This window comes from Lemur catta, chromosome 10 (assembly GCF_020740605.2).
Source record: "Lemur catta isolate mLemCat1 chromosome 10, mLemCat1.pri, whole genome shotgun sequence".
NCBI classification, from domain to species: domain Eukaryota; kingdom Metazoa; phylum Chordata; class Mammalia; order Primates; family Lemuridae; genus Lemur; species Lemur catta.
The window spans coordinates 51449876-51476374 of NC_059137.1; the positions used below are offsets into that span (position 1 = coordinate 51449876).

Sequence of the window (26499 nt, forward strand, 5' to 3'; positions counted from 1 at the left end):
AACAGCGCCACCTACCTGCCGGTACTACCGACCGCCTACTGGGCCGTTGGTGAAGGGAAACAATCTCATCTGAGCCACTGTGCTTTTCAGCGTCTTTGTGACAGCAGTTTAGCCTGCATCCTAACTAATGCATGTGACCTTGACTTTCTGCTGCCTCAGCTGTGTGCAAAGATTCTTGAGGCCATACTAGCTTGCACTAATTTAAAAAGCAGAAGGAAAAAAATCATAGCCAAGTTACATAACAGTCAGCAGTCTTCACATGCCAAAATCACCCCCTCCCTGAGTCAAGGCTGGAATAGGCCTCAGCCACGTGAGGGAGGCCTGCACAGGTGAGAGTTAAGGTCAGAGAATGCACCCTCCCCACTCCCCATAAAAGAGTGTGCTACCGGAAGTTTGCCTTTGTGGATGAATTTCAGGTTGAAGGGCCCTAAACCTCATTTAGCTGGAACTAGAAGCACTACTTGGACAAGTGTCATTATCATTCCTAAAAGGACTTATTCACATAGTCTTCCTCACTGATTTTTTAAAACTGCTTTACCTCCCTGAGATAGATGTGTTAAAACATTTACTATGATCGTAATTTGACAATTGCTCCTGGGAATTCAAGTTTTGCTTTATATTTGAGGCTATAATATTACACATGTATTAGAATTGTTATTTCTTTTTAAAAAAAAAGTCTTCATCACTAATCAGAAATTTTGCCTTTAAGTCTAGTATACATGTAACCATATTTGGCCTTTTTTTTTTTTTTTGGCCTTATAGATCTTTCATTCTTTTGCTTTTGTTCTTTGTCTGCCTTTATATTTTAGATAAGTCTCTTATAAACCACATAGATTTATATTTTTCATACATGTTAACAATCTCTGTGTTTTAATTGATGCATTTAGTCCATTTACATTTATTTAGAGTTCAGTTCTGCCATCTTATTTTGGGTTTTGTATTTGCCTTGCTCTATATATATGTTCTTTTTTCCAAATTTTTAGTGGATTAATCCACTTTTCTTTATTTCTTCTTTTCCTATTCTACTGATTTGGTAATTATACATCTCATTTGTTTTTTTGTATATACATACATCCTTTGCAGATTTTCCCCTTACATTTTTAACACACATACTTGACTTTGAAAAGCATAAAATATTAATAGGTCACCTCTACTCACCCAGCAATCTTCAGAGTTCTGATCATCTCCCACACTTCTTACATATTATTGTTGTCCAGTATTTCATTTCAATTTCAATACTCTTAAAATTTGTCAATATTATTAATTTCCATAGACAATATTTGGGTAGATTTAATTTCCCTTCTTTGATCTCACTCCTTCCTTTTTATTTCAATTTTCTTCTACTTGAAATAAATCCTTTACCAGTTCTTTCAAGAGAGTTTTTGGTGACCAAAACAACAACAATAAAAAAACTTCTTCATTTCATGTTCATTGTTGAGTAATAATTTAGCTTGATTTAAAATTGCAAGTTGACAGTTATTTTCTCTTAGTGTTTGGGTGTATCATCTTACTGACTTTTGGTTTCTGTTTCTGCTGTTGAGAAGTCTTCTGTCTAATTATATTTCCTACAAAGGAAAATCTTCTCTGTAGTTGCTTTATTTTTGTTTTTGTTTGTTTGTTTTAATTTCATTATAGTGGACTTAAGTTCTGGATTCACACTTACTTATTCAGCTCGTGGCTTGCTGTGCTTCCTGAATCTCATGATCTTTAACTATTGTAAAAGATTCTCAGTCTTTTTTTCTTTGTATATTTCTTCTCCTTCATTCTCTATTCTCTTCTCCTAAAACTCTTATTCTTTCTCATTACATCTTTCATATCTTTAGTTACTGTCTCATATGTTTCTGTTTCTGTGATTCAGCCTGAGTTGAAATTAGATCTCTTCCAGTTCACAACTTTTTTCTTTAGCTATGTCTAATCCATTAAAATTGATGATTATAGTATTACTTCTAGAAGTTTGTTTTTCAAATCTGTATTTTCTTTTTTCATAGTACCTTATACATTTATTATGTTTTCAATTCCTTATTTTATGCCTCTAATCATTTTAAACATACTTACCATTCTTATGCATTGCATCTATTATCTGAAGTTCTTGGGGATCTGATCCCGATGTGTGTTCTATCCCCTTGATTCTCTCTCATGGAGAACTGTTTCCTAAAATGTTTTGTAATTTTGGAAAGTGCGCTCATCTTCAGTGGGGTTTTATCTATGGGTATCTTGTGTAGCCTGGTTTGAGGGTATGACTTACTAGAGAGTCTTGTGTTTAGCTAATGATTGCATGGCATCACGGCCAAGAATCACATTTTTATTTATTTATTTTTAATTGACTTGTAATAATTTTTCATATTTTGGGGATACAGGGTGATTTTTTGATATATGTATACAATGTATAATGATCAATTTAGGATTATTAGCATATCTATCACCTCAAACATTTATCATTTCTTTGTGTTAGAAACATTCAAAATCCTCTCTTCTAGATGTTTGAAAATATACAATAAATTATTGTTAACTATTGTCATCTTACAGTGCTATCTTATCTCGCTATAATTTCGTATCCATTAATCATTCTCTCCCTCTTCCTCCTCCCTACTCCCCTTCCTAGCCACTAGTAAACAGCATTCTACTCTCTACTTCTATAAGCACAACTTTTTTAGCTCCTACATATGAGCGAGAACATGTGACATTTGTCTTTCTGTGCCTGACAGTTCACTTAACATAATGCCCTCCAGGCTCATCCATGTTGCCACGGATGATAGGCTTTCATTCTTTTTTACAGCTGAATAGTATAGCATCATATGTTTATGTTAATATCTCATCTTGGACGTTCCTGGACCACGTATATAGTATAAATTCAAACCCTGAACCCAAACAAAGCATTAGGTTCTTGGTTCAGAATTCTTGATTGACAGTTGTGAGACATTTTTCCATGCCCAGACTGCTGGTTGAGACCAATACATTTGTTTTTTGTCTCCCTGTGCTGAAGTCTTTCTTGGCCTGCACTTGGCCTATCGTGGAAACCACAAAATGTAGGTCTCAGCATTCACAACTACTCGCCTTTCCAATTCAAGTTCCTAAGGCATCTAACATCATTCCCGTGTCTTCAGACTAAATGGCTTACTTTGGGTCAGGGACCCATGTCTAATACAATCAGCTATAGACAGACAGAGTGTCTAGCACTCAGGAAACTCCCTTTTGGTCTGTGAAGAGAGAACTTTTGTAGCAAGAGGGTGTAGAGGAAGGGAAGAAATGATCATTAGAGGAAAAAATTAGTATTTCTGCAACCAATGACTTCCCTTCAACACTTCTCTTCGTTCTTGTTCTTCTCTGCCCTCAATGACTGTGTAGTCCCCACTGTGGGCATAAAGTTATTAAAGGTAGGAGTCAGCTGTCATAACCAAGAAGGGTGTTGATGGTGTCTCACTGGAAAGATCAAGGTGAGCATGTTTCTGCATAGCAGTAGAATTTATTTTCAGCTCCTACCAAATTTGTAAGTTACTCTTCCACACAACACCCAGCCAGTGATTGACATAGTAGATAGTGAAGAAATATTTGTTGGAACAAAATATTAAATACCTCCTCCAATCTTCAGTAAGGGGAGAATGCAGCACACAGAGGCAGCAGGCATGAAGTGTTCAAAGGAAGACAGAAAGCTGCAAGGACATGCCAATAAATAAATAAATAAATCTTTCAGAAATAAGTAACTTGAGGCAGGCAGTTAGCAGAGAATGCTGGAGGAGGTAACCTTTTTTAAAAGTCATCATAAAGGCTTGGAACCTGGAGTGGACTTTGAATTATCACATATACCAAAGATTGAGAATGTTCTTCAGTTCATAAATAAGAGCCCCGTGACAGGTGGGGACATTCCCCACAGACCCTCATGGCAGGGGGTCATCTGTGAGCTTGGGCATTACATTAAGATAAAATATCCCACAAAAGCAAAGACAGTTCTCCTAGGCATACCTGCATAAGGGATTTAGAGGAAGGAACTGAAAAATTTTAAAAAGGATCCACTGTGTTAAGTTTTTGTATCTATTAATGCTTATGTTAATTATGTATTAAAATATCTGTGGTTCAAATCATCTTGTAGATTCTTTCTTAATATGTTCTTTTTGTTTTTAAGACCCAAGTTAAAGGATCTCTCCTAATAGACATTTGGATTAGCTGAGAGCTGCAGTCAAAACTTGGGAGCTAAGAAAATAGTTCCCCTTACAAAATGCTGCCATCCCCAGGTTTTCTTTAAGTGTATAATTCATTAGATTCAGCCCACTAATGGAATCTCCAAAATTTCTTTAGAAAGGGTCTTAGAGGTGGCCATCTGGTTGAAAGACGGAGACTAGCCGACTTAATTTGAAACTGTTTGCATATCAAGTATGTGATGTTTCTACTCAAATTGTGTATTTATTAAGGTTGCCTTGGGGAAGGGGAGGTTAGACCCCACTGTCCACGCTAACCCTTGGTCCTACAGAACTAGAAAACTGAATAGAGGAGAATAAAACCCACAGCATGAAAAAGATGATTGTAGTGCCAACCCGAGATCCAGGGAAGCTTTGTTAGCCAAAGTTTCAGGCTGTTTTAGCTCTTCAAAACACTCAAGTCACCTGTCCCCCAGGATTGGGGTGGTCTCCACCACAACAGCGAGAATGCTGGCCCCTGCCTGTTCTGATAGAGAGCTCATGACAGGAGGCTTCCCTGAGGAGTTCAACAGAACGCAACTATGTCACGGGCCCCCAAACATCTAACACCAATAATGACATCAACATTGGGCCTTGGATTGTGTTCCCAACAGTAGCTCCTGCAGTTGTTCTCAGATGAAATCAAATTACTGTGGAAAAAATGTGTGAGCCCTCGCTTCCCACAATGGGGTAAAAAGGGCAGTTTACCACCCATAGAAAGCACCATCTCGCCAGCTTACAGGTGGCGTTATTCAAGCGCAAGAATGTGCAGAATGTGTCAAATGTGTGTGTTAAATGTGTGTCAAATTAGGTACCCTCCCTTTTTAAACCATTAAATCTTCGCAGCTCATTGTAAGGAGGGCTCATAGGCCATCGGTGGGAACTCAGCAACAGGCGACTGAAGACATGCATCTCACGACAGAAACAAAGAGGCTCTGCAGTGGCCCAAAGAATGTGACCAAGCCCAGCACCTGTCAGCACATAGCGTACCTTCCTTTCCTGAGGTAATTCTTTCCAGAAATGCTACTAGGGGGTACATTTTCCCTCTTCCAGCATTCCTGAAAATATTTAAGATATAGGATAAGCACTCTGTCTTCAAATTTATATTAAGAAGCTTAGTTAGGTGAAAATATTCTATTATGCATATCTCAAGCATTCAGAATTCTGGGGCAGCTTCCCTCCTCCCTGGAGTTCCCTGTGTGGGGACCCCCAGTAACTGGGAGGCACACTTGCCCTGGGGCCCCACAGCTGGATCTTAACCCAGCATGTTATGAGAACCCGGACAATTTCCTGAGCCTCTCTGTCCTCGGTTTCCTCTCCCTCAGGGCCATTGTGAGAAGTGAACGCAGTGACGCATGCAAAATAGCAGCATCAGACACATACTAAACTCCACCTTTCCATGATTCTGTGGTGCCTGAGATGATTCCTGGTGGAGGTTTTGTCCTAACCCTGTACAGTGGACACTGGTGCTCTTGATTGTCGAGCTCCATGTCCCTTTCTCTGATGAGGGCCCCTCGATTTTCTTCTGGAGAACCTCTCCTCCGTGTCTCCTTGGCCAACAGCTGAGAATGTGACCCAAGCTAGACCACCTGGAATTGCCCCCCTGAGTGGATCTTGGGCAGGAGCTGTGCTAGGACAGAAAACTTAGAGCTAATTAAACCTGGAACCCAGACCCTACAGAGCCTGTCCATTTGTCCCTTATAGTAAGTTCCTGTCTGCTTCTTTTTTTTTTCCCCCCTATCATTAATCCCGGCCTACCTGTCTGCTTCTTGGAGCCAACCTGGATGCCTGGGCCTTGCAACAGTGTGTCTTGGTTCCCCTGCTCCCTGCATGGATAAGGAAACCCATTCCAAGGTCAGGGGACTCGCGTGGAAGCAAGGCGATTAGTCAGGCCCACAGAGTGGCGCCTGCGCCCCGGCCCCACACCCTCCCTGGAGCTCTGCTCTTGGGCTCTTGCCAGTGACCGGCGCGCCCTCCCCGTCCTCGCTCTCTCGTGCTCCACATCATCCAAGCTTGCAAACCATCATCTATTTCAACTCTCAAGCCTCTTTTTTCCCCCTCTGGTACCAGGCTATTTTCATAAATCTTTCATTTTAAAATAAATCTTGGTGTCTAGCTCACCACAACATTTCTAAAATTCATGCCTCTGCCAGCGTGCTCATTCCAGAGGAGGGCCCTTCCCACTTGAATGTTGGCAGCACCCTGCCCTCCTGGCTCCCTCCCCCGCCACCTTCCTCTCTCCCAGAGAGAAAATGAGGTTTGGACTTGGGTGGGTTGAAAGCCCATCCGTGCATGCCATGCATAACATTCCCTTCCTTGGCACGGATGCATTTCTGGACAAAAAGGCCTTTGAAAATGTTTCTCTCGGGGCCCATTTGGCGCCATGTTGCGACTTCGGGCTGTGCTCTGTCTGCTGGAGAATCAGCACTGGTGACTGGGGAAGGGCCCAGCCCAGTGAGTTGCCACGTCCCCACAGAGCCCTGGCTGGGGGCATGACAATGGATCACGGGGTACAGCACCTACTCCACCTCAACATGTTCCACCTAGTTAGGGCTCATCAAAAATGGCCCACTTTGGCAGCCAGGGATCGTACCTACCCCTCAGGAAGTGGTTGCACATTCGGATTCAGTGGACCTCTCGAAGCTGGGAAACACATTCTCTGGGCTGTCCTCAGGAGGGCCGTAAGAAATTCACACCTGTGACTAACTTAACTGGCCATCCGGTTTCCCTAAAGCCCTGTGCAGATCCAGTTGAGAGAACAGCTCCCTGGTAGTGAACAACTTGGGTTTACAGAGAGAAATCAGGGTACAACAGATTCAGGTAATTTAGCATATCACAATAAACACTGTGCCTGTAGTTTGGCTGGATTATTGCTGACATATACAACGAAGAGTGGGTCTGCTGGTCAGTATACGTACAACCTAACACATATTATTAGATTGGTACCGAACATTTTTAAAAGCTTTGCTGGTGTGAAATATTGAATTTATTATTCACTAGAAATTTCCCATGCTACTTAAAATTATATTAATAATTTACTTTTGTGGGGTATTCAGTAGCATGTTATCCAATAGAATGTGCACATATGTGGAACATGTGTTTGTGTTCCAGCTGGGAGAAGTTATTTTTATACATGCAAGCTGAAGAACCTCTTTTCAAATGAATGCTCTTAAACATAAAATTCATTTTAGAGCTCAGCCCACCACCATCATTAAGAAAGAAGAGAATGTGGGCAAAATTCACCAGCCGATTTCATGGCCGTGTTGCATATGCTGAGTTCTGTAAATGAGCTCTTAAACTCACAGCTCTGGCCTCAGAACTACACTTGGTTGTTCTCCTTGTCTCCAGTGTATTCTTGTGCCCCTGAAAGTTGAATAATTGACACAGGTTTCCAGTATTTTCACTCTCTTCCTGCTTTGAAGTCCATTAATCTTCATGTTGATTTTCCCTCCACCCTCTTGAAAAGAATGTATGCGTCCCCCAGATGGAAAGCCGGGAGCTGGCACCGCAGGAAGAGATCACATGGAGCGGGAATGGTAGGAAAGGCAAGCTCCTAGCCAGTGTGGTGAGCCACCACCACAGACCAGGCCCTGCAGCTCGGGAAGGGAAGTGAGTCAGGTCCTCTGAATTCTGTGGTAACAAGCCCGGAGTCTCTGTCACCTCTCCCCACCCTGTGGGTGTGCACCCAACCAAGCGTGGGACCTCCTGGTGTGAGGCCGGGCCAGACAGATGTTCTTTTGTCCTTAACACACCGTGCAAACGGCTACTCTTGAATATCAAGTATTGTTCATATTCTTAATCTAAACGCACTTTAAATAAAAACATTCTTTTCCAGTAAAGATAAATTGAATGATACACACTTACAGTAGGCTATATACTTAAATTTTTTGAAGTGCTTCAGAACAGATGAAATGGCTACATACATTTTTACATATAAAGAACAAATGTGTATATAACTAAATATGAACCTGTGCATTTACCTATTCAGCCAAATATTCCATCCATATACAAACCCACATGCAAGTACAGTGGCCATAGAAAATAGAAAGTCAGACTGATGCTGATGACTGCTGCTGCCACTGCTACGTATCTGAAGAGTAACTCAAATGACCCAGCAGCTGTGGTTGAATTGTCTGTGTCCACCTGCCCCTGCTAAATTGATGTGTTGAAAGCTAATCTCCAAGGTGATGTATTAGAAGGTGGCGTCTTTGGGAGATGATGGGTCACGAGTGCTCTCCCCTCATGAATTCGATTAGTGCCCCTCTAAAAAAGGCCCTAGGGAGCTGCCCTGCCCTTCTGCTATGTGAAGATGCATAGAAGGCACCATCTATGAGGAACAGGCCCTTGCCTGACTAGCCGAACACACACACATCCCTCTGTCATTGAAAAAACCTCAGAATCTTATCTGAGTCTTTCCTTCCTTTACCTTGTGCATCAATTTGGTTCCCAAGTCTTCCTCATTCTAGCTCCCAAATCTTACATTTACCTCCCTATCTTTTCCTCTCCAACCGCGACTGCCTCAACGCTACGTCAGGCCCTCCTGCTTCTTTCTTAGACTACAGCGACAGCCTCCTTTCAGGCACAGGATGTTGTCTCTGAGAGCCCATCAGCACAGGCAGGGATGATAAATACATGGCACTCACCCTGCCCTCCCACTCCCCCAACCTTGACAGACCCTGCTAATTGGTCACAGTGCTCTTTTCTCCTGCGCCCAGACACAGCTCTGCTCAGCACAGCCCTCCAAGGTCATTACCAATTTATCAGAGTTTCTCTCAAAACAAAATCTATTTACCATCCCAATCTAGGTCCTTTAAAACAAGATTTTTCAATCAGGAATGAACATCAGCATCAGAGATGAACAATATCCAAGACCCAAATCAGAGTTTTTGTGGAAAGGAAATATGAGCATTTTTAATGTGTTATGCATGATTTGGGGCTACACTTTTCATCAAGAACTAAGTAAAACTAACCCAAACCAGAAAATTTTGTCCTAAGTCCTCCCCACTCTCTCCTTTTGCTACCTGTTACCTTATAACCCTCATTGGTTCCTATTCTACAGCTAATAATCTGAAACTTTCTCAGGCCAGCTCCTGACATCTTCCATTTGAACACCAGGTATAATACGTTATTAGTCCAGGTCTTCTAAGAAGCAGATGCCAGAACGGGATTAGATGTGCAAGGCTTTTTACTAGGGCGAGCGCCTACAGAGAAAATGTGGACAGAGCCAGGCTAGGTTGGGAGAGACATCAGACTGCAGGGCAGGTCTGACCCTGTGAAAAGGGTGGGAAGGAAGCGCGTTGGGTGGAAGCATCTTAGACTGCAGTGCGGTGCTAAGGCAAGCTCGGCAAGGACTTTGTGGGAAGTCCTGGAGCCAAAGTCCTGGGTGCATCATAGAAGTGTCCAGGTTAGCACTTCTGCCATGTTGAGCTGCTGGTTGGGAGGAGCCCATGGGAAGCACAGCCTTGACACTAATGCGCAGCTTTGGGGCACAGCAGCAGAGGCCCCAGTCAATGATCTCCTACAATTGGAGATCTGAGAGGTGCATTCGCAGAGCTGCCACACCAGGTAACTGACAGTGCCTAGGTAGCAGTGTCCAGGTAACTGACAGCGTCCAGATTTAACAAAAATACAGGATGACAAGTTTGCGTTTCACATAAACAACAAATAACTTTTAGTGTAAGTGTGTCCCAAATACAGGTGTCCTATATTTTATCTGGCAACCTCACCATAGCTCTTTTTGGTGTTAGGCTTTGTCTGAGACAATCTTTTCTCTTTTGAACTGGACCTGATCTTTGGCTGCCAGTTCTTTAGTACCTGTGTTGCTGGGTACCATCTTGACAGGTCCCTCTCCTGGTCGGTCTCTCTCCTACCCAGTCATCCATCCTCCCTACTACTCCAAATCATTTTTCTGAGGACACCATTGTGGCCATGCCACCCACTCACCACCCAAGAAACTTCCAGTAACTTCTATGCCTTTCCGAATGAACCTCAAAATCTGGCATCTTATCTTTGCAACACTGATTCCCACTGACCTTACAGTCCCTGGCCTCTAATCAGACCAAAACTCATGGCTATCAAGATACATCCTATGGCTCCAGGCATTCTGCTTTACCTCATCCTGGGCCCCCTCCCTGGAATTCCTTCCCTGGGACAGCCTTCCCCTAGATGTCAAATTTAACCTATGCTTCGAGGCTAGCTCAAATACTGCCTCCTCCTTGAAGGGATGGGCTATGTGTACCATCACCCTGCCCAGAACCCCTTACACCCAGTGACACAGGGAGAAGCTGAAATGATATAAAAAGACATAACTTGATATCCTCCTATACAGAGTGGATATTAGCAGACAGTATTTCCCCATTCCACGTGTGGCATTAATATCAATAGCTCTTATGCAACCAACAGGGTAAGTCTTGCTTTTTGCCTGGGTGCAGATGTTTAATTAATCAGGGCTGCCGTCCTTGTTCGCCCTTGACTGGGTTTCCCTGATGATTACCCACTGGAAAACTCAGCCCTTTCATGCAAACAATGTCCTGATTAATGCTTTGTGCTGTGTACCAGGTTTGGCAAGTGGGTCCTTCATCAGTGAGTCAGCCGTACTGTGATGTTTAGTCCTCAGAACTCAAACCTGATTTCACACACAACTATCTATTTTCTGGTATTGTCAAACCTTTTCTTAACTCCCTTTCCTTCTTCTCAACTTTGATTTTGGGGAGAAAAGTTTGCATCAGGTAAATATAAACTATTAAATTATTCTGACTTCAGCATAGTTTTCAGACTGACTTGAGTGTTGAAAATGCCCTCCATGCGGCCGCGTGGCTGCCTTTCGCAGGCACAAGCTGGGGTGTGCCTTCCTTTTGTTGACGGTCACAGGTATTCATTCAGTCTCTTTCTCTCTTCCTTACTAGAGGAGGAGGGGCACGGGAGGATCAGATGATGAAATGAAAACCTTTAAATAAAATATCATTCCCACAAAGGAAAAGAATTTTCCTCTGGGTCATTATCAGTGGAAGCCCAGAGAAAAGATAATAAGCACAAGATTCCTGATTAATTAAACATTTGTGCTCATTGTATGCAATTATTCTGGGGAAAATCAACTCCGGGACATCTGTTTACTCAACCTTGGGCTGAGAAACCACCAAACTACGTCTGCCCTGCATCTCCAGGCACAATGTCAAGACATAGAACTGAGAGCTCATAAGCCTGAGGAACAGGCCCACTAATTTTCTAGGCTGGAAGCAGATGACCATGCTGCGTGAGCAATAAATTATGAAGGCTGAATAAACTCACAGAGGGTTAAATGGGGAAATCTGAAGTGACGATATATTAATATAACACATATTTACCAATATATATAATCATTTTATGCTACAGAGTAATTAAATATAGATGATAAACATTTTCATAAATGCTTCAATTATTATTGCTTTTCACCCAGTGAAACCACATTTCTAGCTTTTTCCTTTTTACCCATTTGGTCTCCAGTTTCAATGATTTCCCTAATACCACTAACCCCTTAATTGTCACCCCTGTCTAATCTCCCTCCTGTGACAGTTGGGGTCAGGGAATGTCCCTGTCCAGTGTGGAGGCCCAGGAATGGGCAGAAGTGGACGCTTCTCTCCTTGACAGTTGCTAAGAAAAACCCACAAGTTGTGTATTGAGTGAGGATCAAGATCCAAGAATAGGTTAAACAGAAAGTGAAACTGAGGCCCAGGAGGTCCAATGTGAAGAGACACGGACAGTGAAGGAGCGGGGGCTGCCGGGGTGGCTTGAAACCCGCTTGCTAGAATCTGGATGCCTGTCACAGCTTCCTGTGAATCTCCCACCACAGACACAGAGACCCCAGGGAGGAGTCATCTGGATTCTCAGCCAGAGAACCTTTATTAGATGCGATCAAATGAGCACAGGTGTTTGAGGAATTGCTACTGACTGGTCCATTCTCCCTGTCTATCCCACACCCTGTGCATCTGTTGAGCCCCTGATCTACCAAGGAGAGGACTCTACAACCTTTAGGTTCCTCCGTGAGGGGAGAGTGGTTGTCACACTCACTCCTCTGACCCAGGCCCTCTCCAGTAAGACGTGCAGTCATTACAGAACATCCTCATCACCCCCAAAGGAAACCCTGTACCCATTAATTCCCTCTTCCTTCTTCCCCTAGATCTCAGCAACCAGTAATCTGCTTTCTATTTCTATGTATTTTTCAAATTCTGGACATTTCACATAAATGGAATCATACAATCACTGGCCTTCTGTAACTAGCTTTTTTCACTCAGCATAGTGTTTTCACGGTTCGTCTATGCTGTAGCACGTGTCAGTACTTCATTCCTTTCTATGGCTGAATCATAGTCCATTATATGGCTAAAGCACATTTTGTTTCTTCAGCAGTTGATGGAGATTTGAGTTTTTTCATCCTTTTGGCCATTGTTACTAGTGTTACTATGAACATTCCTGCTCAGGTTCTTATGTGAATGTACACTTTTGATTCTTTGGGGTATTTCCTTAGTGGAATTGCTGGACCATATGGTAATTCTATATTTAACTTACTGCGGAACTGTCAAACTGTTTTCCACAGTGGCTGCACCATTTTATATTCCCACTGGCACTGTAAAAAGGGGACTGTCCTGGATTTAAAACCAAATGTCCCATGTTCTGGGAACTGCCTCAGTCCCCAGCATCCGGGATGGTTGGTTACCCTAACAGCAAGTTCTCAGCACGCTCAGAGCAGTGTCGAGGAGCAAAAATCAAAGTTAGGAAACAGCTTACATGGGAATGCTGTCAGGATAACAGCCTCCAATACGGAGAAGGCCCAAATAGATGGCATCCACCCCTGAAGGTCAGGGTATCCTGTCTCCCACATGGTTTTCTTTCCCAAGATTTGAACCCAGGCCTTCTTATGCCACTGGTATGTTTGCAGGTTCTTCTAAATCAGTCCCAGCGTCATCTGGAACTCTTGTTCAAATCCAGTTTCTTATTCAGCAGGTCCTAGATGGGGACCAAGATTCTACATTTCTGACAAGCTCCCAAGTGATGCTGAGGGACCACAATTTGACTAGCAAAGAGGTAGATGTCCTTGTAGCTCCCTTAGGTTCTGACCAGCTTCTAGGCCATCAATGTGCTAGGAAGAGTGAGGAGGTGGCGGGGCTGGAAGTCCTACTGCCAAGGCTATTCTACGTAAAGGAGGACGACAGTACATCAAAGTGAAATGGGTGAGTTAATCACACTGTCTTAGGGAGTCTAGCAGCGAAGATGTTACTCTAGTACCTGGTTGATACTATCCATCTGGCCATAATTTGTGGGAAGAGGAGAGTGGTCAGATAATCATTATCATGAAAGGCTTTGAAAATCATCTTATAAAACTGAGATTCCCACCAAGGGATGAAATGAAAAAGGATACAATGCTATCCTACCCTCCTCCCAAATAAACAAACAAAAAAGAAAACAAGAAGTAGCTTGGGAGTCCATGAAGGTAGAAGATCTTTATAAAGAGTGTAGCTGACACAGATGGAAGGGACAGAAATTAAAATTTTCATGAGGATGTCTGTGGAGTGTCATATTAGAAAGTGCAAGACATTCCAACAGGCTGGGCCTCCCAGGACCATCTCTGAGCTGAATCCAAAGAACAGGTGTCATAAAGGGGTGAGCAGGTTCCACCAGTCACTCACCTCTCCGTAGATTTACTGGCATGGGCGGTGCACCACATACAATGGGTGGGAGGCTTTTCCTGGCCCTCAAAGCAGCTGCAGTCACCCAATCTGTGGCTCCTTCTCCACAGACGATAATATGACATTTCCATCCTGTTTTGACAGAGAAAGAAGATAGCGGCTATAAAATATATGGGAGGTCTCCAGACCCCTTTAACCTCCTGTGAGACTTCCCTGGAACTGAGCCAGAACATTCACTACCATTCCAAATGAGTAACATTTGCCTTGTTCCAACATCACTGAGGATATGGGGTTCCACACCTACTCTACTGCGCACTGCTGGAGTGCCCATTGTCTCCCGCTAGTCACAGCCACTCTGTCCTCAGTGCCTGTGCCCACTTGCCCCTGGTCCTGTGCCTTGTCCAAGTCATCTACCTCTCCCTGGGTCCTAGATATGCTAGCAATGTAAGCCTCTGTGTTCTCTCCTGCATCAGTCAGGAAGAGCTACTTAGGCTGCAGTAACAAACAACTCCCACATTTCAGTGGCTTAAAAAAGCAAAAGCACATTTCTAGCTCATTCCACATGCTCATTTCTCATTGGCAGGAGGCTCTACATTGGCCTCACTCAGGGGTTCAGGTCAACATATCCTGCACCATCTAGAACATAGCTAGTTGCTTAGTAGAGAGAAAGAAGGAAAATAAAAAATCTTTCACAGACTCTCAAAGACTTTTGCTCACATTATGTTATTATTAGCATTTTTCATAGCAGCTATCATTTACTGAATATCTCCTCTTGGTCAAACACTTTTCAAACATTAGCTCATTTAATACTTACCACAACAAATATATGAGATAATTATTTCCCCCATTTTTCAAGCAAGAGAGTTGAGTCTTAGCGAGATTAAGCAAGTTATTGCAAATCTAGCAAGTGCTGAAACTGGCTTTGATTCCTAGTCCAGCCAGCTCCCACATCCCTGCTTTTAATAATTATTTTCCTTGATTGAGAACTTTCTCTGATTCCTGAACTTATTTATATATGTAGAAAAATATAACAATTAAATCATAGTTATATATTTAAAGAACTATCTTATAGAAAGGGAAAAATTTAAATGAAAAATTAAAATGTAGCAAAAAGCACATAGTGCAAAACCTGCATTTGTCTTTGCCATTCAAATGGTGACATTGCTAGCATATTTCCTATTTATACTTGTGAGAAGAACTTCATTTGTTCAGTAGTGAACAGTAGTGCCCCCTTGTCAGCGGTTTCGGTTACCCAAGGTCAACCATAGTCCAAAAATATTAAATGGAAAATCCCAGAAATAAACAATTCAGCAGTTTTTCTGAGTGACTTGATGACATCTTGCACAGGCCTGTGCCATCCTGCCTGGGACATGAATCCTCCCTGTGTCCAGTATCTCCCTGCCCATCTGTCACTTAGGAGCCATTTTGGTCATGGTATCACAGTTCTTGTGTTCAAGGAACCCTTATTTTACTTAATAATGGCCCCAAAGCGCAGGAGTAGTGGTCCTGGCAATTCAGATATGCCAAAGAGAAGCCATAAAATGCTCCCTTTAAGTGAAAAGGTAAAAGTTCTCAAATTAATAAGGAAAAAAATAATATCAGTACTGAGTCAACTCCCAAATCAAAGGCCTTGAGGAGAGACTTTGAAAGGAAACTGTTAACATTTTGCCTTTGCAACAGATTTGTTCCCATTTAAAAAAAAATTAATCCACTACTTCTTTAGATTTAGTCAGTCTTCAAAACAGCCCTTAAAGTAAAAGTCCTATCCTTAGGCAAAATTGTTCAATCTTGGCTGCTAATTCAAATGACAAAAAGGCATGACTAGAAGAAAGGTGTTTCTGTGGACAGGACTGGTGGCGGGCCTGAGTGATGCCTTCTGAGTTCACACTATCTCTGAAAAAAGGCCCTTCTAGGTTTTCTAAGGGCCCAGTTTCCAGAAACCTCTGCAGCTCCCCTGGGTATCAGCGTGTTTCTAAAAAGCATTCTAAGAAGAAAAAAGTAGAATTGGTCTTCCAATGGATGGAGGGAATTGGCAGGGCCACTGCACAAGTCCACAGGGTACCCTTCAAATCATATTCTGTGTGAACAGTGACCCCTGTGATTATGCAACATGGCAGTCCTAGGAAGTGGCTGAGGGGTAATGAAGGAGTTATATGATAATAATTTATTCAATGAAGAAACAAGTTGCTTAAGAAGTTAATGAATGAATAAGGTCCAACTATTGTCAGGAAGGAAAAATAATATTATTTGAATTAATATGCTGCTGTATTACACACAATAAGAATTTATTTCTTTTTAATACTTAAAAAATATATATGTATACACACACACACACACAAGCACACACACACATACACACAAAGAAACTCATCTTAGACCTTTAGAACCCCTTGCTATGGGAACCAATGGATTAATATCCTGCTGTCTCTCACTTTCTTCTGGCCTCTGGTTTTGGCAGGGATAATGCCATAAGCTTCTTAGAAATAATGACATCATGTCTTCCTCATCTCTGGCAACTTCCTACACAAGTTAGCTCCCAAAGGGTTAAAAATTGACAATCCCTTTAAGAGGCAATATAACAAGCTAACAAACGTCATAAACAAATGAACAGTGTTGTGGTGGATATGGGAAACCAGCACCTAACGTCCCTTCCACCTGCCTTCTTATGGGTCTTCCTGTACTGTAGAAGCTGAAAATCTCAAAACCACGTTTATTGGACTTCCTTGTAGTGATGGTTCTGGATGTTATTTAAATTGGAAGGCAGAAGCGAGATAAAGCCACGCTCTGTGCTGCTTCTGCTGTTTCCCCTGGCAAACACTGTGGTGGGCTCTCTGGTTCTCCTGCAATGGCTTTCCAGCTGTCAGGAGCGGGAAGGCAGGAGCAGGTCTTCCTGTGATCCTTCCATGGTGCAGCTCTCAAAGTCATATCTCAAAGCTCAACCGAGGCCTGTGTCTTTTGCAAAGCATGTCATGCAATAAATCTCCGTAAACTAGATTAGGTGCAGTCTAGTCCCTGCTACTGAACCTGCCTGATTCCAAGTTCATCAAATCTCAGTTACAATCAAAGAAATGAAAATTGCCTCTTAAGCTAGCAAAATGTTTACATGATACTAATTAATACTGGTACTGTTGCAACGAAATGGGTATTCTCAACATTGCGAGTTGAAACCCAAGTATACACTCTTTGGAAAGCAATTAGTTCATAAGAATCAAGAACCTTGAAAAGTTTATTTCCTTTGACCCAAAAATCCTCTTCTTAGAATCCTAATTTTAAAATATAACAAAAAGTTGTATGGACTATGAAGTCCACTGCAGTATTGTTTATAATAGTTAAAAAGTGGAAATGAGCTAAAACTACAACATAGGAAATGTGACTTGGCCATAGTAACACTGACATATGTTTCCACAATTCTATTAAATTTTAAAATAAAAATGGTAAGTTTTTTCTGCAGTATTATAAAAAAAAAAGACAACAAATAACAACACACAAACATGCATAGAAAATATTAGGTCAATGTACCAAAATGAAAAAATAGTATAGGTGGCATTTTTATTGATTTCTTGAGCTTTCTTGGTTTTCCCCTCTTGATTTCTTTAATTAAAAGGCACATTTTAAAATAGAAAAATAAACTTTAAAAGAAAAACTTATCTCAAACCCACCACCATAAAAAGTTTTGTGGTTAAGTTTCCACTGCTCAAATTCTTCATTCCCCTTTCTTTATCATCCAATATTTATTGAGCCAGGCTCTTTAATGTCACGAGACTCTAGTGCCATGCATTGATTTTTATGATCTTACTGGAAAACTGTTAGGTGCATAGAAAGCCAATTGTGCATGGTGTCTGCATGCATATCATATATCATCTTGCATTGCCAGACAGCAAAGGAAGAACACCATAAACACTAATTTTTACTCCTAGATGGCTTAGCAATTTACTAAATTTCCTTGTAATTGCTTCTAATTATTCATTACATTAGAGTAGAAGGTGGAGGCTATAAATTTTCAATGAAAACAAAATTTAAATACAATGCATCCAAATGTCTCCACAGACCCAAGCGGCAACCTGTTTTTCATATTAGGGAAATCCAACAGACGCTGGCAACACATGCTGCTTCTTAATGTGACAGCAGAGAGTGAGCCAAGTAAGCACTCCTATGAGTTGGACGCTAGCTCTGTGAAGAGACTGCAGAAGTAGATCCCCAACCCATGTATGTACCAAAGCATTTTGGGGGCTGACCTCTCCAATGGTGGGGAGTTTGCACTAATCTCCTACACCCTCCCCTGCGAGGTGGCAGTGTCTCCTGGTAATTCAGAACTTTGTTGGCCATTGCTCCATCCATTCATTTATTCTTTCTTTCATTCATTCACTAAACATGTATTAGGCACCTGCCTCTGCATGATGCTGTGTAGGAAACAAAGAAGACCCTTCCAATGTGATCTGCAAGTAACCCACCATAACGTGAGGCAATGGATTACATCTCCAGAATGGTATGATCAAGATACTGCTGGAGTTCAGGGAGGAGACTTCTATCTAGAAGGGGATCTGAAAAAAAAAATTGACAGTATACGCAGCTGCTAAGAAAAGCAATTAAGCAGTTTCTCAGAAAATTAAACATACAACTACTGTATGATCCAGCAATTCCACTTCTGGGTATATACCCAAAAGAAGTGAAAGCAGAGACACAAATGGATACATTTGTACACCCATGTGCACAGCAGTACCATTCGCAACAGCCAAAGGTGGAAACAATTCAAATGTCCATCAACAGATGAATTGATAAACAAAATGTGGCATGTACACACAATAGAGTATGATTCAGCCTTAAAAAGAAATGGAATTCTGATACACGTCACAACACAGATGAACCTTGATGGCATTATGTTAGTAAAATAAGCCAGACACAAAAGGATAAATGTTATATGATTCCACTAATTTGAGGTACCTAGAATAGTAAAACTCATAGAGAGTAGAATGGTGGCCACCAGGAGCTGGGAAAAGGGAGGAATGTAGAGTTAGTGTTTAATGGGTACAGAGTTTCAGATGGGAAACATAAAAAAGTTCTAGAAAGAGATAGTGGCAATGGTTGTACAACAATGTGAATATATTTAATACCACTGAACTGTAAACTTCAAAATGATTTAAATGGTCAATTTTGTATCATGTATATACTACTACAATAAAAAGGTATTAAAAAATTTAACAGCATACAGACAGAGAAGAGGAAGGGCACTTGAGGCAGGGGAACAGCATGAGCCAGAGTACAGAAGAAGAAAATAATGGGTTTTAGTCTGTAAATAAGGAGGAGGCCAATTTGGCTGAAAGATATCAGATGCATGGCATGAACAATAACAACAGTAGTAGTCACCATAAATATAACCTTTAAAGAGCATTTATTATGTACCAGGCACTATGCTACTTCTTTTATAATATTATCTCATTAACTCTTCTCAATAATACATAAAGTAGCATTACTTGTTTTAGTGCACTTCACCTTATTGTGCTTTGCAGATATTGTGTTTTTTACAAATTGAAGGTTTGTGGCAACCCCGTGTCCAGCAAGTCTATCAGAGCCATTTTTCCAACAGCATGTGCTCACTTTGTGTCTCTGTGTCACATTTTGGTGATATTCACAATATTTCTAACATTTACATTATTATTGTACCTGTTATGGTGATATGTGATCAGTAATCTTTGATGTTACTATTGTAATCATTTTGGGGTACCCCAAACTGCACCCATACAAGATGATGAACTTAATAGATAAATGTATGTGTTCTGATTGCTCCACTGACTGGCCATTCCCCCCTCTCTCTCCCTCTTCTTGGGCCTCCCTGCTTTCTGAGACACAGCACTGTTGAAATTAAACCAACTCATAACTTTAAAATGCTTTCTAAGTCTTCAAGTGAAAGGAAGAGTCACATGTCTCTCACTTGAAATCAAAATCTAGAAATGATTAAGCTTAGTGAGGAAGGCATGTTGAAAGCTGAGATAGACAAGAGCAAGGCATCTTGCACCCAACAGTTAGCCAAGTTGTGAATGCAAAGGAAAAGTTCTTGAAGGAAATTAAAAGTGCTGCTCCAGTTAACACATGAATAATAAGAAAGTGAAACAGTCTTATTGCTAAAAGTTTTAATGCTCTGGATAGAAGATCAAACCAACCACAACATTCCCTTAAACCCAGCCTAATCCAGAGCAAGGCCCTAATTCTCTTCTATTCTATGAAGGCTGAGAGAGGTGAGGAAGCTGCATAAGAAAAGTTTGAAGCTAGCAGAGGTTGGTTTATGAGGTTTAAGGAAAGAAGCTGTGTCCATAACATAAAAGTGCAAGGTGCAACAGCCAGTGCTGATGTAGAAGCTGCAGCAAGTTATCCAGAAGATCCAGCTAAGATAGTTGATAAGGGTGGCTATGCTAAACAATGGATTTTCAATGTAGACAAAATAGCCTTACAGTGAAAGAAGATGCCATCTAGGATTTTCATATGTAGAGAGAAGAAGTTAATACCTGACTTCAAAGCCTTAAAAGACAGGCTGACTCTCTCGTTAAGGGCTAATGCAGCTAGTGACTTTAAGTTGAAGCCAATGCTCATTTATCATTCTGAAAATCCTAGCACCCTTAAGAATTATGCTAAATCTATTCTGCCTGTGCTCTATACATGGAACAACAAAGCCTGTATGACAGCACATCTGTTTACAGCCTGGCTTACTAAATATTTTAGGCCCACTGTTGAGAACTACTGCTCAAAAAATAAGATTCCTTTCAAAATATTACCATTCATTGACAATGTACCTGGTCACCCAAGACCCCTAATAGAGATGTACACAGAGATGAATGTTGTTTTCTTGTCTGCTAACATAACATCCATTCTGCACCCCTTGGAACAAGAAGTAATTTTGACTTTCAAGTCTTATTATGTAAGAAATACATTTCATAAGGCTATAGCCACCATAGATAGTGATTCCTGTAATGGATCTGGGCAAAGTAAATTGAAACCCTTCTGGAAAGGAGTCACCATTCTAGATGCCTTTAAGAAATTCATGATTCATAGGAGGAAGTCAAAATGTCAACATTAACAGAAGTTTGGAAGAAGTTGATTCCAATCCCCATGGATGACTTTGAAGGGTTTAAGACTTCAGTGGAGGAAGTCACTGCAGATGTGGTAGAAATAGCAAGAGAACTGGAATTAGAAATGGAGCCTAAAGATGGGACTGAAATGCTGCAATCTCATGATAAAACTTGAATAGATGAGGAATTGCCTGTTATGGATGAGCAAAGAAAGTGGTTTCTTGAGATAGAATCTACTCGTGGTGAACATGCTGTGAACACTGTAGAAATGACAATGAAGGATTTTAGAATATTACATAACGCAGTTGATACAGCAGTAGCAGCATTTGAAAGGATTGACTCCAATTTTGAAAAAAGTTCTAGTGTGGGTAAAATGCTATCAAACAGCATCATATGCTACAGAGAAATAGTTTGTGAAAGCAAGAGTCGATTGATGTGGCAAACTTCATCATTGTCTTATTTGCAGATATTGCCACAGCTACCCTGACCTTCAGCAAACACCACCCTCATCAGTCAGCAGCCATCAGCATCGAGGCAAGACCCTCTACAAGCACAAAGATTTTGACCTCAAGGCTTAGATGGTCATTAGTATTTTTTAGCTATAAAGTATTTTTAAATTAAGGTATGCATATTGTTTTTTTAGATATAATGCTGTGGCACACTTAATAGGCTACAGTATAGTGTAAATATAATTTTCATATGCACTGGGAAACCAAAAATTCATGTGACTCACTTTATTGCTATGTGTGCTTTATTGCAGTGGTCTGGAACTGAACCCACAATATCTCCGAGGTGTGCCTGTACTTTCATTAGCCTAAAGTCAGAGCTTAGAAATCTATGGGTCAGAGAGGGCAAATAACTTGCCCTATAGGCATCAGAGACTGGATCTAACTCTCTGTCCCCAGAGCCCAAGAAACCTGCCCCTGCCTCCCATAGACAAGGTGGGAAGAGAAATGGGTTGGACCAGATTGAGAAGGTGGGCTGTAATGGGTAAATAAAAGAGATCCAGGAAAGAATTCTGAGCAGTAGAATGATATAAAGAGACTTACATTTGGGGAATATATTAATCTGGCAGCTGAATGTAAGAGGGGTAGGAGGCAGGAAGCTAGAGGGAAACTTGGATTTTTTTCCAGGGAATAAATATTAATGGCCCGATTGGAGAGACTGTGGCGGGAAGAGGGAGGAAGGATAGACAGGAGGGATCATCAAGGCTTGGGAGCAGACTGAATAAGGAGAATAAGATCTGTTCTGATACTATTCTGTGGCCTTCAGTACTGGGAAGACAGTGCAGCCATCAGAAACAGGAAGTCTGGAAAGGGAAACCGGTTTGTGAAGGAAGATAGTATATTGTGTTGGGGCATTTGGAGTTGAAAATGCCAGCAGACCTGATTGGTGACAATGTTTCTCAGACCGTTGGAAAATGAAGGTGTCAGACTTCAGCTGGAGAAGTTCAAGCACCCACGAAGGAAAACTATGGCAGCTAGTGTGAGAGTTGGGATCCCAGGGCTGAAACCTACATGTGTAAGCATTTAGGAGTTCCCAAGGCACTGGCTGGCTCGCTGCCTGCTCACCCAGCCAGTCAACACTCTCCATCCATGCACACCAATCCCATCAATCACCCATGAACAGATAACAAAGGAATATCAGACACTTGAGAATATCTCAAACATGAATAAAAAAGGCCAAGACGAACAAACACAAACAAATGACCCCAGAGGAACTGGAGTTAATTCAGTGAACCCAAATTACTCTCATTCATATTCTGCAAGAGTTTGAGACAAAATTGTATTCATGAAAGGACAGCATGCTGCCATTATAAAAGAACAACCAGCAATCCATAAAGAATTCTTTGAAATAAAAATTTTCTGTGCTATTATAAAAAAATTTTGATAGAAAATTTGGAAAGAAAGTCAAGGAAGTATCCCAGAAAGCAGACCAACTAGTTAACATCTAAGACATAATAAGAAAAAAAAGATAAGAGACCTGGATGATGAATCCAGGAGAGCCAACCAATCAAAGAAATAATACAAGAGTAAAAGCTCATGGGTCTACATGTTAAATGAGTCCCTCAGGTTCCCAGTACAAGGAGTAGAAGAAGCATACCCAGAAAGATCCTTGTAAGACTTCCACACCAAGAGGAAGGAGATCCTAAAATCTTCCAGAGGTAAAAACACAGGCTACCTTCATGGATGCTGTGGCCAGAGAAGCCCCACAGCAGACCACCCCCATGAAAGGCTTTATCCTTAAAGGGCTCTCCTTGGGCAGCACGGAGGAAAGTCCCGGTTAACCAGAATTAATTCCCTCCTATGTTTGCCCCCAACTCGGATGAGAACTTCCTATTTGCTGATTTGTCCACAGGGGATCTGATGCTATCAGAGAGACAGGGTGATCACAAGGAAGGGGGAGTGTCCTCCCCTCTTATCATTCCTTCAGGCTCCACGGAGAGAAATGGACACTGGCCCATTGGGGACACGGCTCTGGGTCACCAGGGTGTCTCAAGCAACCCATGGGAAGATAAGGGACCAAGGCAACCTTCTGACTGATGGGTGGGAGGGGGAACCCCCCTGAGAGGGGAAACACTTGAGTTTCTCACATTCTATTATAATTTCCTGTTTCTCTCTCTTCTCAATTAACTGTAAGCTTTGGGAAAGCAAGGCCTGTATCTTATTTAGCATTTTTACCCTGCATTTAACCAGCCCTAGTGCATAATAGGAGCTCAGTAAATGCTGACTGTCTGTATGGGCAGATGGAGGAATGGATAAATTTCCACTTTTTCTTTTACATAGAAAAGGTGACAGTGGCTGCAGCCCTGCCTCTGAAAAGTATGCACATTCTGCTCCATTATTAAGAGAAACTCTGCATAATTGGGCTCTGTTGTCACTCCTAACAACAGAGAAGACCATTTTGCCTGTCATTCTTCAAAAAAATTGTGAATAATAAGTTTATGTGGATTATTAAAGCTTCATCTCTAAGAGAATTACACTACAAAAAATGTAAAATACAGCATTTTTCATACCACTACTATTCTTCAGATCACATCTTTCTGCTTCCATGACTGTCTTCCTGCTACCTCAATGATGGTAGCCTAAATAAGATGGAATAGTTGATTCTCTCATGAACAAAGGAAGCCCAAAGGTAGTCCATCCAGGGACTCAGTGCCTATCTTTCTGTGTCAGCATCCTACCATCCTCAAGGTCACCTCACGGCCACTTCACCGTCCAAGAGGGCAGCCAACATCCACATGCCAGGAGGCATCAAAAGGAAGGGGAAAGGACAAAGTCTTGCACCTTCTACATGAGTCATTAAAGAGGCTTCTTTAAGACCCATACAAGCCCTTGCTTTACTCTCCATTGGCCCCTCAGCTGTACCAGATGCAGGGAAACAGTGTCTTTTAACCTAATAAATCAGGGCCCTCTTACTAAAGAGGAAGGAGAGGATAGATGCTGGGGAGCTGGTCAGGCTCTGCCATATGGCAGTCAGATGTGGGTATTCCTGGGGACCTCATCCTAATGCCCTCTTCTCATTCTGCGCTCTTTTAGGGCAAACTAACCCATGCCCATGGCTTTCAACGTCATGATATACCACTGATTACAAACCCATCTTTATTCAGTACTCCATGCTCCCCTGACCAGAGGTTTTGTCTGTTTGTTTTTTAATAGACTATTGGCCTTGGAATCCTGAATGAACTCTATACTATGATCTTGCACTTGGATCTAGGTGTGTCCACCACCTAGGAAGGAGCCAGGACTCCAGAAATAATGTGTGAGTCAGAATACTGTCAGTAGCAAGGAAGCTGAAGAAGTGTGGAATGGAAAAGGGCTGAGTGGGCTATTTCTTTAGGTCTCAGCTTCTGTGTCAGACACTTGGCTGCCTCCAAGGCCCTTGTTGCCTGCTGCTCATTCCTGGGGCATTCCCTAGTGACACATCTGCACATATATCCCTGCAAAATCCTGGCTAGCCTGGAGTATCTTGCAAGCAATCTGGATGTTAAAAATATTCAGTCCAAGAAGTTTTTATTTTATTGAACATTATAGAATTATAATATAAAGTTGGGGTAATGGGAACCATTCACATAAAATCAACAGGAAGAGGATGAAGGCTATTCTGTGGAGGAGTTGGACTAGGTACTGCAGGGAGGCAAAAGTTCCCCTCCACAAAGCACACACATGCTCAGACTCCAGAACATCCCATTGCCATCCTACTTAATTCAACAATTTCTTGTTTAAGTTTCTACTATACGTTGGGTATTTTGTTAAGGCACTCGGGAAGCAAGGATATAAATTACTCAGACTAGAAAATGGTCCTATTTTTTCTGAATTTTAATAATGAAGAATTGAGGAGGATCAATTCTTGTTTTGGAATAAAAAGAACATTATTTATTTTTAACAGAGTTGCCAGCATTCAATTTGCCTGTAATGCATTTTTTAGATCTCAGAGATTATTACCATTAGCTGTCTACTTTCAAGATTTATTTTTTTCCTCAAATTTATTTTTATAGCAGCCCTAATAAAATATGTTTTGTTAAAAATTAGTTCCATTTCCCTTCCAAGTAATATTGGACTACATAACTCAGAAGTTTATCTAGATTTTTTTAAAAAATGAATGCATGTCACTTATATTCATATCATTCCTGTTAAAGGCATTTGGGTGTTCTCAATTTTCTACCAATTTAACTATTGATGCATGTGGTTGTCTTTCTGCTTTGGTAGGACAATATTAGAACTACTAAGTGATTCTCATTTACTTATCAGAAAGAACCATAAGGGAAATGATCAAAAAGTTTAAAGATAACACATCCAAGATAAGAACATATTTTCTTGAAGCCCAAATTGGAAGTAAGACATAACTCTTATTTTTTTAGAAAAAAAATCTTTAAGTAAGAATATTTCTAATCGAAGAATCAACAATAGAGCCAAGGAAAAACAACTATAATATACTAGGTTCAGTAGCAGGGTTCCTGGAGACTGTACCCGAATATTTGATGTCCTTTCTGATGCCTGGAATAAGGGCAGGAGGGTAAGCACCTGCTATTTCAAAGTGGCCAGCAGTTTCCTTTTTAGCTAGATGTAGACATTGACATCCCACCTAAGGGCAGGCAATTCTCGATCTGGGAAGGACAATTTTATGAGGTTTCAGTTCTGTAAAGTTAAATTCAGATCATTTTCTGGGACAGAATGTTTAGGATAGAGAGGACCCACAAATTTGCAAGATTATAATGATAGTGACTTGGGGGAAGATAAGGTTTTCTTCTTGCTCAGAGAAAAGATGAGTTGGAGGCCTGGACTGGACGAGGGCACACTTGTCTAGAAAAACTTAGCCAACACTAGAATTAGGGTGATGACTAGAGGACTGAGGCAGGAGACATCCAGGAGATGCTGTGTGGTCAGGCGTGGTGAGTGGAACCCAGGGCAGCAATACCCAGTATCCCACGGTGGGTTACTGTGCCCTGTACTGTAATTCCATTGTGCTTACCCCATGTTTCAGGAAAATTGTATTAGACATTACTGCACAGTCTTAGCTGTGCTCTGGGAATCAGGAGTGAGGACGTGGCCAGGCCTGGGGTCCAGCAATCCAAAGAGAGGGGCAGCAGTCAGAAGCCCTGGCAAA

General features: G+C 41.5%; 1 protein-coding gene across 3 annotated transcripts in view; it reads right to left on the reverse strand.

The window, feature by feature from the left end:
* Positions 1-26499, reverse strand: part of CCDC171 (coiled-coil domain containing 171) — a 367143-nt gene that overhangs the window by 7905 nt on the left and 332739 nt on the right. The window contains exons 25-26 of one of the 3 annotated variants that reach the window (XR_006737861.1): positions 18283-18372; positions 13883-13963 (exon numbers count right to left, since the gene is read on the reverse strand). Coding sequence is in view for 1 of the 3 variants with exons in the window: in XM_045563091.1 (XP_045419047.1) it covers positions 13913-13963 (51 nt within the window). In the remaining 2 variants the exon portion in view is untranslated. Of the gene's footprint in view, positions 1-13681; positions 13964-18282; positions 18373-26499 lie in introns of those variants that run through there. The other 2 variants (XR_006737860.1, XM_045563091.1) reach the window with 2 other exon arrangements.